At 43.7% G+C, this 15,643-nt stretch overlaps 1 protein-coding gene and 1 non-coding gene across 21 annotated transcripts in view; both read right to left on the bottom strand.

The window, feature by feature from the left end:
* The window catches only part of ACACA (acetyl-CoA carboxylase alpha), a 276,865-nt gene that overhangs the window by 5,273 nt on the left and 255,949 nt on the right, over positions 1–15,643 (bottom strand). For all 20 annotated transcript variants that reach the window (XM_060646608.3, XM_078437425.2, XM_081791233.1 and 17 more), the window contains 2 exons: positions 7,816–7,970; positions 6,969–7,139 (listed from right to left, as the gene is read on the bottom strand). In XM_060646608.3, coding sequence (XP_060502591.1) covers positions 6,969–7,139; positions 7,816–7,970 — 326 coding nt within the window. The remainder of the gene's footprint in view (positions 1–6,968; positions 7,140–7,815; positions 7,971–15,643) is intronic.
* LOC132688688 (U2 spliceosomal RNA) lies at positions 14,574–14,764 on the bottom strand. The gene has a single exon (XR_009614667.1). It is a non-coding gene; the product is annotated as a U2 spliceosomal RNA (small nuclear RNA).

Genomic DNA, 15,643 nt, shown 5'->3' with positions numbered 1-15,643 from the left:
TTGCTGGCATTACAATAGTAAGAGGAAAGAGGTCTCAGGACAGGAGCTTTCCTCATTCTCTCTTTCCTTCTTTTGGTACAAGATGCATCTTTGAAGCATCCACATGGGCCCCTACAGATGTTAGTGCTCATACTGACTCATGTCCTATCATTCTAGGTCTCCACCTATTCCACAAAGGCTGAGTGAGACAAGGTAATTGCCTAATGGACTTGAGAGAAACAGTCAAAAGCCCAAATTGTTCAGTAAAGTGCTGACTGAGGGGCACCTGGATGGCTCAGTCAGTACAGCATGCAACTCTTGATCTTGCAGTCGTGAGTTCAAGTCCCACATGGGCGTAGAGTTTACTTACAAAATAAAGTCAACATGTGTTAAAAAAAAAAAAAAAAAATGAAAGGTGTCTTTTCTGAGGAAGTAAGACACAATTCTTAAAATGTAAGTCTCTGGCCCCTGCCAGGGTGGCAGATGGGTTGCCTGGTTGTGGAAGTCTTTCGACAGGGCACAGAGGGGTACTGACGTATGGGAAGTCTTGTTACTAGGGGAGAGCCACTAGGTCAGAAACCTACCCATTTTACTACGAGAGTATTCCAATGGGGCAAGGTATCTGTAACCCTGAAAGTCTAAACAAACCACCTTGTGCCTCCTTTTTTTCGAGATCATTTAGCTGAGTATTTCCTAGGTAGTTGACTACATAATAATTCAGGAGTGTGTTAGAAACCTAATAGCCTTCTCCTTGCTCTCCTCTCCTCTCCTCTCATTTTCTTTACAAATCATTTAGGAATCGTTTTGTTAATGGTTTCCGGAAAACCAAGTACCACCATTAGGGCTCATTCATATTTATGTCATTTTGTTTGGGTAATTAAACACAAAGCTCGTCATTTAAAGGTGCGCTATCCTTCTCTGTTATCACTAACGAAGTCAAAGCCAGAATGACAATGAGTTTGGCGCTGTAATTTAATAGGTGGGTGCATCAGGGACTCTCAGAGGCTTTGAGGCTTGAGATGCGGCTCAGGAAACCTTGTATACAAGCAAAGGTGCAGGAGCCATGGTTGGAACTTCAGGACCTGTGAGGCACAGAGGGAATGTCTTCTTCACACCCTTCGACGGCAGCACGCAGTCAGAAACTGAGCACTGTGTGGTTTCCTAACATTTTATTTCATGCCTTCTAAAGTAATGGTTCCTTGCAGACTCTCACCTCCTCATTTCTAACTTAGCTGGTGAGTTAGCTGTGACTGATTATTTATTATGTCATGTAATTGACTTCCACGTTTCTAAAAATTCTTAAGGAGTTCTTCACAGTTGAAGGATTAAGGAGGCCAGGATTAAGGGTCAGCAGTGCACCTTTTCTGGTCCTTTTGTGCAGTTCTTTTTCTGGCGCCCAAGGTGCCTGTCTCTGTTTGAATCATGGCTACAAAGATCAGCTCTCTTAGGGTGGGATGGCCACGCCAGTGTAAGCCTGAGTGCGTCTTCCCACTTCTTTGTGCCTCCGTCAGGACTCTGCCATCTCTGAGGCAAATGACAGGGAAGTGTCTTGTTCTGAAGGAAGGGAGGTGCTGTGTCACTCTCTACTGACAAAGGGGGTGGGTAGTGAGGTTTCCCCCACAATGCAGTGGTCTTCACTCTGGCATCCCAGCGCCTGTGCACCCTACATGTGGACTGGATACACTGGGATACTCTTAGCTGCTGCCACCCAAACTTGGGACATTTCCATCTCTATCATCAGTAATTTAGACTTCTCCAGGGTTTGAGGACTTATGCACTTGCCCTTACTTATGCAGATTTGGCGGGGGAGGGGTGGTGGTGGTGGTGTAAGAAATAAAACAATGAATGCTTCTTGGGTTTCAGAATGAAAAAAAAGAAAAAGAAAAAAAAAAACTAGATTTACCCAAGAATCCCAAAGCCTTTAGTTTAGGAGAATATTTAATACTCTTATTAATCATTTTTAATCCGTTTGCTTTTAATTAAGAAACAGCATGATGCTTTCCTATCAACATATGCCAGGGAGCAGATTAATTGTGGCTTAAGATAACTCTCCTTGATTGGTGTAATGTATTAGCTAACGAGATGCCTGCTTCTAACGATGCTCAGACACTATGCTGGAAAGCCAGCTACCCTCTAGAGAAAACTCTTCTGCCTTCCCCTCCTGCAGCCACAGAATATGCTAGGTGTTTAAATTAAACATTAAAAAAGTTCCTAGACAGGATTAAAGCAACACACTCCAAGTTTTGGAGTGTGTTGCTCTAAAGTCTCCTCTTTGAAAATATGGTCCCCATGTATGAAAGATTTGCTGTTCACTCAAAATACAACTGGATGACAACCATCAAGCAGGACCTCAGTAAAGTTTAGGTCACAGCAGCGTACACAAAGGCGAAGGGTTGCAAATCTTGGTCAATAGCATTTTTAGTAAGAATAAAACTTAAGTACCCACAGCACTACAGGTTTTTCTTAACAGACTTGGGAGGGTTTAATGTACTGTTTTGACCTAACTTCCTTCACCCAGGAGGAGCAAGGCTCTCTTCCCCTGGATTAGGGAGTCTACAGTCCCCTGTTTGCCTCCTAGAACAGAGCTGTAAGATTCATTGTTCCAGCCATACAGAAGGACGGGCCAACCCTATTCCCAGAAAGAAGGCAATTATAATTTCCCTCCTTAAAATTATGAAAATGTGACTGATTATTCCCACTATTCCAGTGTGGATTTTAAGCAAGTGTGAAATGCTGGGCTGCTAATCTCATAATAGGCTTGGGACCGTAAGTCACTACTTGCCTCACACTCATCCCAATCACAACATTTCAGTACCAATAAAATATTGATAATTAAACATTACAATACTGGTCTTACAATAAATGTTGAGCAGATACTTTATCTCTCTCTGCATCAGTGGATAAGTATCTCAGGCACTACTCACAGCCTCACTAATTGTATGTAGTAATTAGTCTATCGTACAAAATCTAAATGACCTGTTTAGAAAGTTTCATTTCTAAGTATTGGATAGCTGTTAAGCCCTCCTTATTCAATATACAGGAGGACTAGAGAGCGACCAGGGCACAGTCTGATGGATGTGAGTCCTGATTACCATGCACTGTAGATAACTCACCTTGTGAGCTGCCTGGAGACATTGCTGGCAATGTGATTTTTTCTGAGGCTTTGGAGTAAAAGAGCAAACAGCCATGTGGGCTGGGGTGGCCTGTGGACCCTGTCTCCTCAGAGGTACTCCAATCTCAGCCCCAGACCCACAGAGGGCCAAACAATGTTTTCCAGGTTCTGCCTTCCCTCTTCCTTCCCTGGCCCTAAATCAAAAGTTTTGTCCAGGGGTAGCATGAGGTCAGCCTTTGGGGAAAGTGGGAATCAAACAACTTTGTTAACGGTGCTTTTTCCTCAGTCATCCTTGCAAGGGCCTCCAATGACCGACCATCTCATTTGGAAATCCAGAGTAAGAGTGTATGAGTAGCTATCTGGACAGTAGCAATGTGCTATGGCATCCTAGATCGTGGATTAAGTTAGAGCAAACCAAATCAAAGAACATGGGGTGCCTGGGTGGCTCAGTCGGTTGAGCATCTGACTTCGGCTCAGATCATGATCTCACAGCTAGTGAGCTGGAGCCCCGCACTGAGCTTTGTGCTGACAGCTCAGATCCTGGAGCCTGCTTCGGATTCTGTGTCTCCCTCTCTCTCTGCCCTTAACCCACTCGCATTCTGTCTCTGTCTCTCTCAAAAATAAACATTACAAAAATCTTTTTTAAAACAAAGAACATTTACTGAGAATCTACCATGCTCATGGCTCCTGCCAAGATCATTAAGTTATACATCTAACTCTTAGCTGACGTTATGATGTTTTACCTTCTGGCATGCTGTGTGCAGAAGGGGAGCAGACCGGCACATTCTGAGTGTCTACTGAGTGCCAGACATTGTGCCCCATACCTTACTTATCATGTCATTTCAAACTCACTGAACCCTGTGAAAGAAGCATCATCTCTGTATTATACATGAAGAGATGGAAACTTAAATCAATAATATGTCTGAGCCAGCAAATGGCAAGGCTGGGATGCAAAAAGTTTGTGAGATTCCCAATACCACTTCTCATTGCCCCAGGCAGAGTTCTAATCCTTTTGGGGCTGGGGAAAAAAATTAGTCTGTTTGAAAAACCACATGCCTCAAACTGTGGATCTAAGAATCAAGAGAGAAAGCCTACCCGTGATACAAGCATGTACTGTGTTCTTATGACCCAACTTAAACCCAAGTTCTTGTTCCTGTTTTCAGGCAACTGCAGCCATGCTTTTCTCCTCTCTGCAGTGAAACTCTGAACCATAAACCGTACTATTTCCTACAACAGGACTATCCCAGTGGATTCAAACAAAATCCTATAACTCACAGTAACAGATTCCTCTATGGGAAACAAAAGAATTGCACTGCTAAGTTACATAACATCACAGTGTCTTCAAATTTTCTGTCCCCAGATCTCTTTCTTCAGAATTAAGATAAAAACAAACAAAACAAAAACAAAAAAATAAATTCTCTGAGACAAAAGAACACACACATGGCTAGCAGATGCCTATCACTAAATGTCTTTCCCTACCAGTAACCACAATGAGGATCAGAGGGTCACTTCCTGGTGCAAAGCCAAGGTCTAGACTCAGGCAGTGTTTGCACCTGAGACACAGTGCACGCTATCTATCACTGTTTGAAGAACCAAAAAAGGAGTGGGGAGAGGTTGGCAACATTTTTAAGGTTTTAAGCCATTGCCAAACAGAGCAGATTCTATGAAGGCAGCACAGACGGCTTCTGAACACTGCAACACTTTCTTCTCTCAAGGGCGCTACAGATTTTATCACCCACCCCACACTAAACTAGGTCCTGCTGAGCCTGCAGAATACAGAAGGAGGTTTCAAAGCCACATCATAGCATCATTGCCCTTCCTTTCTTCTCCTCAGCTGTCCTCCTGGACTAAAGAGCTCAAGGGAATGCTGTCTTTTGTAGACGGGAGGGAGGGACCAGCCTTAGTCCTTGGGTATAGTTGGTTCCCAGTGTCTCAGGCAGCCTCCTCCTGACCTATTGGGCTGGGGTGGTCTCCCACACTTGATTTCCAGCATGGAGTCTGTGTACATACAGCCAACAGTTCTCTCCATATCTACAAGATGTCAATGACCTATTTCTCCAGACACACTGTCCCCTGGATACAGGATGCTAAGGAACAATGGAAGGGCCTATCCACTCACTTCATGCTCGGAGGGAAGCTATTCCTTCTCCTCATCCCTGTGCTTACTGAAGCCCTGCACGTCCATTACTGACTAATGTGGTAGGAAGGCGGTGCGGGCCTCTCCTGGCCACACACACACACACACACACACTCCATTTACCTAGCCGGCCACTCTTAACTCGAGAACAACCTCTTATTTTACACTTGCGTGACTTTCAATGCCAACTTCCACTAGAAGCTGCCAGTAGCCACTGACAAAATTGTCTCACTCAATTATGATGCCACAAACTGACCTTAACCTGAACCAGACGTCGCATAAGGCTGTGCTCGCCCACTGCACATCTGAAATATTTATCTAAAGAAGCTTTTCAGTCGTAAAGAAATGGGTAGGCTTAACACAGAGGTGAATCTTAGTAGCACCCAGATTCACGGGGTTTAACAATGACGACAAATCTTGGAGTTCCTTCCTGAGAACAGTCAGCAGGGACATCAGCCAACACTTTGCGGGAAGAGGCTGACGGGCCTGCCCTCCCTCAGTACTCTAACCTAATAGGCACCAAATATTTTGATCAAAACAGCTATCAGGAAAAGACATTCTCAGCATACACTACCAATATTCTGATAAAATTTATATATGATGCGTATGATTTACTTTTAATCCATATAATAACTACTAAGAACAGGTAGTTTATTTTTCTTAGTAAAAGGACATGGAGAAATAAAAGTTCCAACTCTTTCTTCCCATCCTCCCACAGACTGTCCTGTGCAGCCCACAATTCCAGGGGCAAATGCTAGTGCCTGGTCACCCTGGTCTCAGACCCCTCCCCCCAGCGGGGTCACTGGTCCAAGGCATGTGTCCTCTCCACCAGATCAACCCAAGAAGATGAGGGATTCATGGTTCCTTGCAGTCAGAGTGGACATTTCCTTCCAGCTCAGATGTGAAACCAGAAGATCTTTAGCTAAAGCCCTAGCATCTCCTGCCTAAATAACCATCACCTTCGATTAGGCTTCTTGCTCCTGACCCCTTTCAATTCTATCTTCCACACAGCCTCCTGAGTGGTCTTCCTATAATACAAATCAGAGTATGTCACTCTACTGCGTTAACTACCTCAGTGGCTTCCCATAGACCTCAATCCAGACCCTTAACACAGCTTCCACGACCCTGCAGATCCTGATCTGAGCCATCCAGATATCTACGGTGCCTCAGATGTGTGATAACTCTTGCTATCAGCCCTTGAAACGTGCCACTCCTACCTTCCCCTGATCCCCTGATGTCCCCACCCTAACCCCACCCTTTTCTTCTGGCTCATGCCTACTTTGTTTTCAGGATGGCTGAGACACCACTTCTATAAGTTCTAGACTCTCCTCCTCCTTCCCAGAGTAGCTCAGGTGTCCTTCTCTGTGCTCCATGATGTGCTGGGTCTGCTGTGGTTAATATCAGCCACATTGTTGTACATGACCTCTCAGCTAATCCATCTCCCCCTTGAGATGGTAAGCTCTGTGTGGATGGGAACAGTATCTGCCTCTTTCTTTCAGGGCCTAATGCAGTGTCTGGTATATAGTAAAGTACGCAAAAAGGCTTGTTGAATGATACAGCGAGCAACAAAAAATGTCCGATGACCTCTTCTAACAACCCATCATGACATGTTACGGTGTGGGGAGGAAACAGGGCTTAGGTCTCTATGTTTCCCTTCCATTTCTGCCTTCAGAGGCCTGGGGATCCTCAGGTGGGGGTGAGGAGCACAGCACCAAGGCTCCTCCTAGGGCACCCACCTACCTTCACGGTTCCTTCCACTTCTACAAACCAGCGCCTTAACATGGCCTGGATCTGACCGTCAGTGAGCTCTGGGTTGGCATTGTGGATTTTCTTTTTGACCAGGTCCTCCAGCAGGAGACGCCTCAGCCGCCAGTAGAAGAAGGTACGGGATGTTTTCCAATCCAGGATGTCCTACATACAGACAAGAATAAGCTTAGTCACCTCAGCCCTAATCCCTGCTCAGTGCCCAGTCCACAGGGAACTCCACAGGCACAAAAACTTATCCTCTAGGAAGCCCTTCAGAGACTTAAGAGCAGGCCGTGACTTTCAGCACCTGCAGCTATCTCCCCAGTTTAGAGTTGCAGTGCCCTCTCCCGAGCACTGTGCACAGCAATGGGCCTTGTTAATGCTAACCCCACACATGGCTGAGATGTTCTAGGGAGGAGGCTATGACTTTCCAGATAAACAGGACAGTGTGGAATTGGTTTGCAGCAGAATGGCTCAAACAACGTGTACACAGATCACATGTGAATTTGCTGCTGCTGGAACCCTGACACTGGTGTAATCCACAGCCTGAGGGCCACCTGGGCAGCTGCCCCCAGTGGAAGCACATGAGACTCAGTTTCCCACCAGCAAAATGGAGTTTGCCTCCCAAGGTGTCCACGGGAAGGTAAATCATAAAATTGTTTTGGGGATGATAATGGATATACAAAAAAAGGAAAAAGTCTCTCCAAAAAAACTGAAAACGATTTGATCTGCACAAGCTGTTTTAATCCATCCCCACTTGTGAGCCGATGAGCATGAGACATACACTTGCTTGCTCACAGGTCTTTGACAAGTCAGGAGAAGTGGCAACCACTGTACTTACGTTAATAACACCCTTCTCCTGCATCCGTCCTGGTGTGTCGTGCAAGTCAGCAAACTGCACGGCTACCTGATGGTAAATGGGAATTAGGAATTCCTCCCGCTCCTTCAACTTGTTCTCCAGCTCCTTCCGCTCAGCTGCGCTTAGCTCTGGGGTGCCTGCAATTAAATAAACCTGCCCGTCACACTCTGTGGTGACCAGGAATCTCTCTGCACAAAAGCAGCCACAGTCATGGGAAGCTCAAAAACGCCCCCCTCCCTCTGTGCCCTGGCTCTCCATTGTCTTCACCACCTCTTTGCTGACTAACAGGACTCTGAGATGCCAGACCAGTCCTTATCTTGCCATGGGGAGCCCACATGTCCTCCTTTCCCTGTGGAGGTCGTAACTATAAAAGCAACCATGGGAGTCCCTCTCCCCAAGTCTTTCCCTGAGCAGGTGCAAACAACCACCTGGGGGCCTGTGTCTCTCATCGTCTCACTGACAGCCAGGCCCCTCCTTCCCCATGCAAGACACCATGCCCATGCCTGGCTGACCAGTATTAGAGCAGCTGGACTATTCTCAGTGTGGGACACGGTAGGGGAGCAACCCCTATGCCTTCAGGCCCAGATCAGCAGCCTCTTCTCCCAGGTCCATACAAGTCACCCGCCGAAGGATTCCTAAAATTGCAAGCTGCTGTTACTCCATAGCTTCTAGTCTCAGGTTTGAAAACTTTTAACCTGAAATTAGTAGAATCCACCCTAATTAGAGCCAGATCCGTGTGTCTTATGCTAGCTCAGTAGATTAGATTAGCTCGTTTCCTAGTCTGCTGCTGGGCTGCTACTGCCAGAACCAACCCCTGACCAGAGTGACAAAGACATTCAAGTTCTTGGGCTAAAAGTGAAGGAACAGGGAAAAAAGAGAAATGTACTCCACAAATCCCATTTGGATCACTGAGCTCATAAGCACACAGGATCCTCAATCGACAGATTCCTATAAGGAATCTGGAATTCCTTATGACAGGGAGGATACCCCCGCCCCCCTCCAATCAATGGTGTCCCAGAAGAGGTACTACTATGTTGTGCTTTTCTTCCTAATTACTCTCAGAATGGGCCTTGCAATCAATACTGAAAATTTAGCTGCCTGCCTAGTAAAGAGAAGTAAGTCTACCTGAAGGAGCAATAGGTAACAGCCCCTGGTGTTGGGGACAACCTGAAGTGCTTTGTCACCAAAGCTGACAAATAAATACATGACCACATGTGATGGGTTGCAGAAGAGAAAGTTCTATTTCAAGCATGTCTGTCTGGGAACAGGCCTTGCTTTTTATGCCACTATGAATCATATGCCATAAACAGCCTTGGGCTGCTGAGTGAGCCATAAGTACTATACATAAACACATGTTAATAGAACAGGGATGTAGCTATAGTACCTAGTTTCATTTTTATGAGATTTTTAGATGCCCACCTCCACCTCTTTTTTTTTTTTTTTTTTTTTAAAGCCCATCACTACTTGAAAACCATGAGGAAGAGAGCTGAAGTCTATCTCTTCTTGGGCTCTCACACAGAGGGGAATCACTGACCTATCACAATCGGGCCCTAACACTTCAGCAGCCTTCTTTCTGCACCAGGCAGAGAGCAGGACTGTGGGATGAGACGAAGGCCCATCCATTCTAGGGTGGATCTGCCTAGACAGTCCATGGGAGGAGAGCCAACTGGTTTCTTCTGAGATGAGACTGTCTCAGTAGTAACATTGATGACGGTAATTTTGACAGGGAAGCAAACATTTTTCTTCTCTAGTAAGAGGAACCAAGACTCCTTGGAGGAATGGTTGATTCTAGGGATGGGGCAGGAAAAACGTAAGATGAGCCTGGAACATGCTGTCACAAAAATCAAGGAAGCACTCAAGAAATGATGGAGACTTGTTAAAAGGGCATAGGAGCCAGTTTGAAGGTGTTCCCACTGGCCAAATCTGGGGCAGTCTGAGCACCAAATTTATCATAAACAACATGATGATGTTAGTTACCAGAATATTTATAGAATGAAATCAAAGTCTGTGAGTGCATCCTGATATAAATAATTAGATTGGGGGTGGGGGGGAAGAGAAGGGAAAGTTCTCCTCTCCTCCAACAGAATAATAATTAATGGACACAGAAGGAATGATGGAATTAGAAAAATCACCATCTTGCTGCCATCACAACAATCGATTCTGCCAAGAATTATCAATGGATACTAAAACTAGTGGGTGAGGGTTTGATAAGGAACAGGATATTTACATAGCCTCAAAGTATCTCTCCACAAATTACTATTAGTGAAAACCTTAAACAAGTAGTCAAAATTACCATCACCAAGAATTGGACAAAATGACACATGCCTCCTAAGAAGATGTTCTGAGAAGATCATAAATAACACTTCTGCAATATTCCTGCCAAAAATGTATTATCTGAATTTAACCATAGGGAAAGGTAAGACAAACCCAGATTGAGGAACATGCTATAAAAAAGTGGCCTGGGGGGCCTGGCTGGCTTGATCAGTGGAGGTGACTCTTGATCTCAGGGTTTGTGAGTTTGAGCCTTTCCAGTTAGGTGTGGAGATTACTTAAAAAACAAAACAACCCCTCCCACCCCCACCCCAAGCCTATAGTCTTCAAAAAATTCAAGATGATGAAAGGTAAAACCAAAGAACTATTCAAGATTAAAACAGACTATGAGCGCCTGGGTAGCTCAGCTGGTTGGGCATCCAGCTCTTGATTTTAGCTCAGGTCATGATCTCAGGGTTGTGAGACAGAGCCCCACCTCAGGCTCTGTGCTGGGCATGGAGCCTGCTCGGGATTATCTCTCTCTCTCTCTCTCTCTCTCTCTCTCTCTCTCTTTCTGCCATTCCCCCCCACTCACACCCACTCTCTCTCTCTCTCTCAAATACATACATACACATATACATACATACAATAAAACAGACTAAATGCTTGAAAACAGATATCAGTGTGTGGCCTAGGGTTAGATCTCTGATCTAAACAACAACAAAGTCTGTATAAGACATTATTGGGACAATTGGTAAACTCTTGATATGAATCATGAATCAGATAGTAGTACTGTATCAATGTTATAGTTCCTGATGTAGATAAATGTCTTGGGTTATATAAGAGAAAGTCTGTGTTCTTAGAAACACACAGTAAATATTTATGGATAAAGGAGCATGATATCTACAGCTTACTGTCAAATGGTTCACAGAAAGTGTATGTGTGTGTGTGTGTGTGTGTGTGTAGAGGGTGGGCAAGCAAGTACATGTACATGAGCACACAGAAATGATAAAGCAAATGGGACAAGATGTTAACAAGGAGAATCTGAGAAAAAGGTATCAGAAGTCCTTTGTACTATTCTAGTAACTGTTCTGTAAAATTTATCAAATGGAAAATTAAAATATAAGCCAAGCTAAAAAAAAATGTTTTTCTTGGCTCCCCAATGCCTAAAATCAGAAATCAAAGTTACTATTTACAGGGCATTGGGCACTATTCTAAGTGCTTTGTATCTATTAACTCACTTAACCCTTACAACCACCTTAAAGTTGGTATTCTTACTATCCTCATCTTATAGGTGAGCAAACTGAGGCACTGAGAGTTTATATAACTCACCAAGGTCTCCAAACTAGGAAGGGGCAGAGCCAGGTCTCAGGTGCAGCAGTGTGGCCCCCAAGATTTGGGGCACTATGTTACCTTGTCTCTTCTTGTTTACTTGGGGCAGAGGACAAGTAAGTGCATCAGTAGCAGAATCTCTTTAATTTCAGAAAAGGCTAAACGAAGATGGCAGGCTCCTGGCTGATAAAGATGAAGTTCCATTCCATAGCTGAGACCAAGACAATTTCTTCAATAATTTCTGCTCTGCAGATCTAAAACGGTTTCCTGGGCAGGCCTAAGATTTTTTTTAAAAACTTTATCGTAATATTTTTCGTAAACATTGATCATAAAATTTACCATGTTACATTTCAAACATCTGTTTATGAGATTACCTCCTGAATCAGGCATGTTTGTTGAACCATTTCTTTATACCCCAAGGCGTCCACAGCATTACTAAATATCCATCCTCCAACTTTCTTTACATTCTACTCACCCACATTCACGTTGATATGAACACAGTGTTATGTGGATTTGGTTGCACAATTTTAGAACACCCAAAGTAAAGTTTTTATATGAGCCCAGACCTGGTTCCTTGGTTGCCAGGGTGAAATAGAAATGTTTACTTCACTCTACGAGTAAGCAGTGGTCTCTACATCATCTAAGAAAGTGCTGACTCTAGACTTGTTCATTACAGTGATCCAAGAACTTGTCCTTTTGATACTGTTGGGGAGTGTTTAAAAGTTCATGTAGATGGCTTCTGGGACATGGGAACTGAAAGGCACTAAGCCTTTCTATTTCGAACGCCACCTTCCCTGTTTTCTACTCTTCAGTCTAAACCTGCCCATGACTTATAAATTATGCACACTTCTCATTAAGGGCAAGTGCTTGGCATCCTCTGTGAGTCACTTGACTGTATACGTTACTCCTTAATCAAACATAAGTCTAGCTTGGGGGAGCAAGTCATTTACTCTTGTGCTATAGAGATAGTTCAGGCACAGTGATTCAAGGCAGGAGACTGGTTGTACAGGGGGACTACAGTTGTACAATACTTCTGTACTGGATGGCAAATAGTCACAGTCCCGAGCACCCTCAGCATCTACTTCCCTCTCCTGGGTACTGGGGCCACTTATGCTCCAACGCCAGGGTTCCTGAAACCTTCTGGCAGCCCTAAGATTTAAGGGTAGCTCCTTGTGTTATTGTGAGATCAAGAACTAACATAACAGCAGGTAAAATCACAGCCCTGCTGGGGAGGTGTGGGTGGGGTAAAGGATGGTAGGACTGTGGATATGGAATGAATGAGAAGTTCTAGACCCTCAGAATATCCTCCATCTGGCTAAACAACCAACACTGTGCTTTCATATGTGTATATCTGTAAATGTACATATATGTGCATGTCTGTACCATATACATACATTTACTGTGCAGTTACTATGTGCCAGGCACCACACTTAATGCTTTCAGGATCACATAGCTCATAACTCACCATGCACAATTCAGACGTAGGTCTGGTCAGCTGTTAACACTGCTGCCAAGCGGCAGGCCTTAATGTCGCTGAGTGCTTTCCAAGTTGCTTCATATACATCATCTCTAATCCTTAAAACAACCCAACCTTATAGACAGGGCATCTATTTTACAAATGAGAAAACCAAAGCTCTGAAATGTAAAGGTATTTGTCCAGTGGTATCTAGCTCTTAAGTAGCAAAGTCAGGATTTACACTTGGGTCTGGCTACCTTCAAAGCTTGTGTTCTTCCACATGAAATGATACCAATGGCGACAGAATTGCAATTAGCTGAAGAGTTTGTTTCACTGTGTTAGAAAAGTGTTAAGAGCACACAGCTCAGCACTGCGTACAGAGGCAGAGGACTTCCAGGCTTGGAGCACAGCATTCTGGAAACAAGGCCTTGGCTTTACCAAGCTGGAGGGACAGAGAAGGCTGGCTCCTGAACTAACAAAGGTCTTGTCTACCCAGTCAAGCTATTCCAGAGCTTTAAAAGAATAATGAAATAAACACCTGCAATGCTCTGGCCCTCCTGAGACTAGGAAGATCACAGAACATTCCCCCAAAGGTTGCCTTGTTTGATTCCTTTAGTAATGCCTCTGATTGCAGTTCAAGACCTACCTCAAAAAAGCATCAAAGCAAGGAAAAGACAGAAGTAGAGGATGTATGCACTTTAAAATGCACATGAGAAAGTCAAGGACTTGTGTGCCTTAAGTGGGGGTGGGGGGGAGAAAAGGTTTGCTACATTTTATTTTCTAAAAATAAAAGGCTGCTTTTAAGCTAGTTAGGCCCTTGTGTAGCACATGGAGGGCCCCTCTCTCCTTGTACAGCAAAGCAGCCAGCCCTAGTAATGATTTAGGGGAGATTAACAAATATGTCAATGTCTATTTTCTGCTTAATTTAAAAGCGGCGTCTATAAAGATTTTTGACTTCTGAACCCTGTTCTCCTGAAAGAAAGAAGGTAAGAATGAGGAGGGGGATAAAGAGTGATTATCCTATCATTGATCGTTTGTCAGGAGCATTTCTTATTCACTGGACTATTGTAAAAAGCTAAGCTCTCGATCAATCCTGTAAGCTCCCTGTACAATTAAATATCTTGGAATGGTTTTCTTTCTTTTCTAGCCAGATTGCAGGGCCTCAGGGTTTTTAGGAAAGCAAGTCGTTGTGTGCGTGTGTGAATGTGTTTAAGAATATGCTACAGGGAGGAAAGTCATTCTTTTCTAGAATCCTACTTTAGGGAAAGGCTGAAATGGGAGAAGAAAGGTAGGTTACTCTCGTCTCTTTCTTCCCAAAATAAAAAGTCCCCATGAAATCCTAAAAATCCACCATAAGTTTGGATAACTATAAGAGTTAAAAAATATTTCAATGTAAAGAACTAAATACAGAAGAGTACTACTAGTCTGTACTATTCTGATCCAATAAGAAGAGCTAACGCTACTGAGATGTTACTATGTGCTAGAATTGTTTAAGTACTTTTCATCTCATTTAATCCTTGCAAATACCCTAAAAGATGGCTACCTTACAGATGAAGACATGGAGGCACAAAAAAGTGAAGTAACTTGCCCAAGGCTGCAAAGCTAGGAAACCATGGAGCTGGGATTCAGGCTTAGATAGTAGTCTGGCTTCAGAGCCCATGCTCTTTTTAAATTTAGTTTTTATTTTTAAAATTTCCCCCAAAGCAGGTGCACAGTTCCTGGAAGTATCGCAATACCAGATCGACGAGTGGGGTGGATGGAGCAAGCTTCTATTCCATCTCCTAATTCCAAAAATCCATTTAATATATTGTCCTCGGATAGAGGACATATCAGATATTAAACTGATAGGAACAGATACTATACTTGATCTTAGCCAAAAGGCTGAGAAGCGATATAGAGCCAATGCCCTTTAAATGAAACAAGTTAAATTGACCCACAAGTGCCCACAGGGCAGCAGCCTGTCAGGTGTTCCTGGGGCCAGGACATAATGAAAAGCCACATCTCTCCTCCATGGGGTCAAAGCTGAAGAGAAGCTTCTGAGGAGAGAGCTGATTTCTGCAGCAGGAGGTGTTTTTTTACCCAGCCATGACACTGAAGGAGGGCAGGAGGAGGTGAGCCTTACCCTATGGACGAGCAGATCACATCTTATGGTGTAGGATTTGGGGGGAGGGGTGAGACCTTCAAAGCTTAGAATGAAAATCATACTGGTAGGCTGAAAATTCTCTGCTCAGCTAAAGGCACTAGGTGACCTTGCAGAAATCTCTTTTCTGTGCTCAGTTTCTCGTTTATGTAACAACAACCCTAAGCTGGCAAAAAAGGAAAATGTTTTATAAAAGAATGTGATATTAAAGTGTTTTTTTTATTTTTTTAGTTATACTAAGAAGCTTTATGTAAATTTAAACCCAATTTCAACTTTTATGGGCCCTTCTTCCTCTCCTAAGAAAGCAATTTGCTTTGATTGGTTAAATACTTATGAAACTAAAGAAAAGGACTAGACCACCCTCCCTCACTCAGCTCCAGAATATCTCAGATATAAGAACACACACCCGTACCTCAACCTTGAGACTGAAAAATCAGCATAAAAAAGACTGGAATCTTATTAAGATTCAGAAGTACAAACATAAGTAGCTGTTTAAAAGATCTGTGTAATCACATTTTCAATGTTGAAAGAAATTTCTCTATAAAGATAGTAAGATAGGGTGGGGAAAAAAAAAAAAAAAAACCTTGCAAAACTACTTCTGTATCCATCACAGGTGTGCCTTTCTTTACACA

This window comes from Panthera onca, chromosome E1 (genome assembly GCF_046562875.1).
Source record: "Panthera onca isolate mPanOnc1 chromosome E1, mPanOnc1 haplotype 2, whole genome shotgun sequence".
In the NCBI taxonomy this organism is placed as follows: domain Eukaryota; kingdom Metazoa; phylum Chordata; class Mammalia; order Carnivora; family Felidae; genus Panthera; species Panthera onca.
This window is presented reverse-complemented; position numbering and strand designations above follow the sequence as displayed.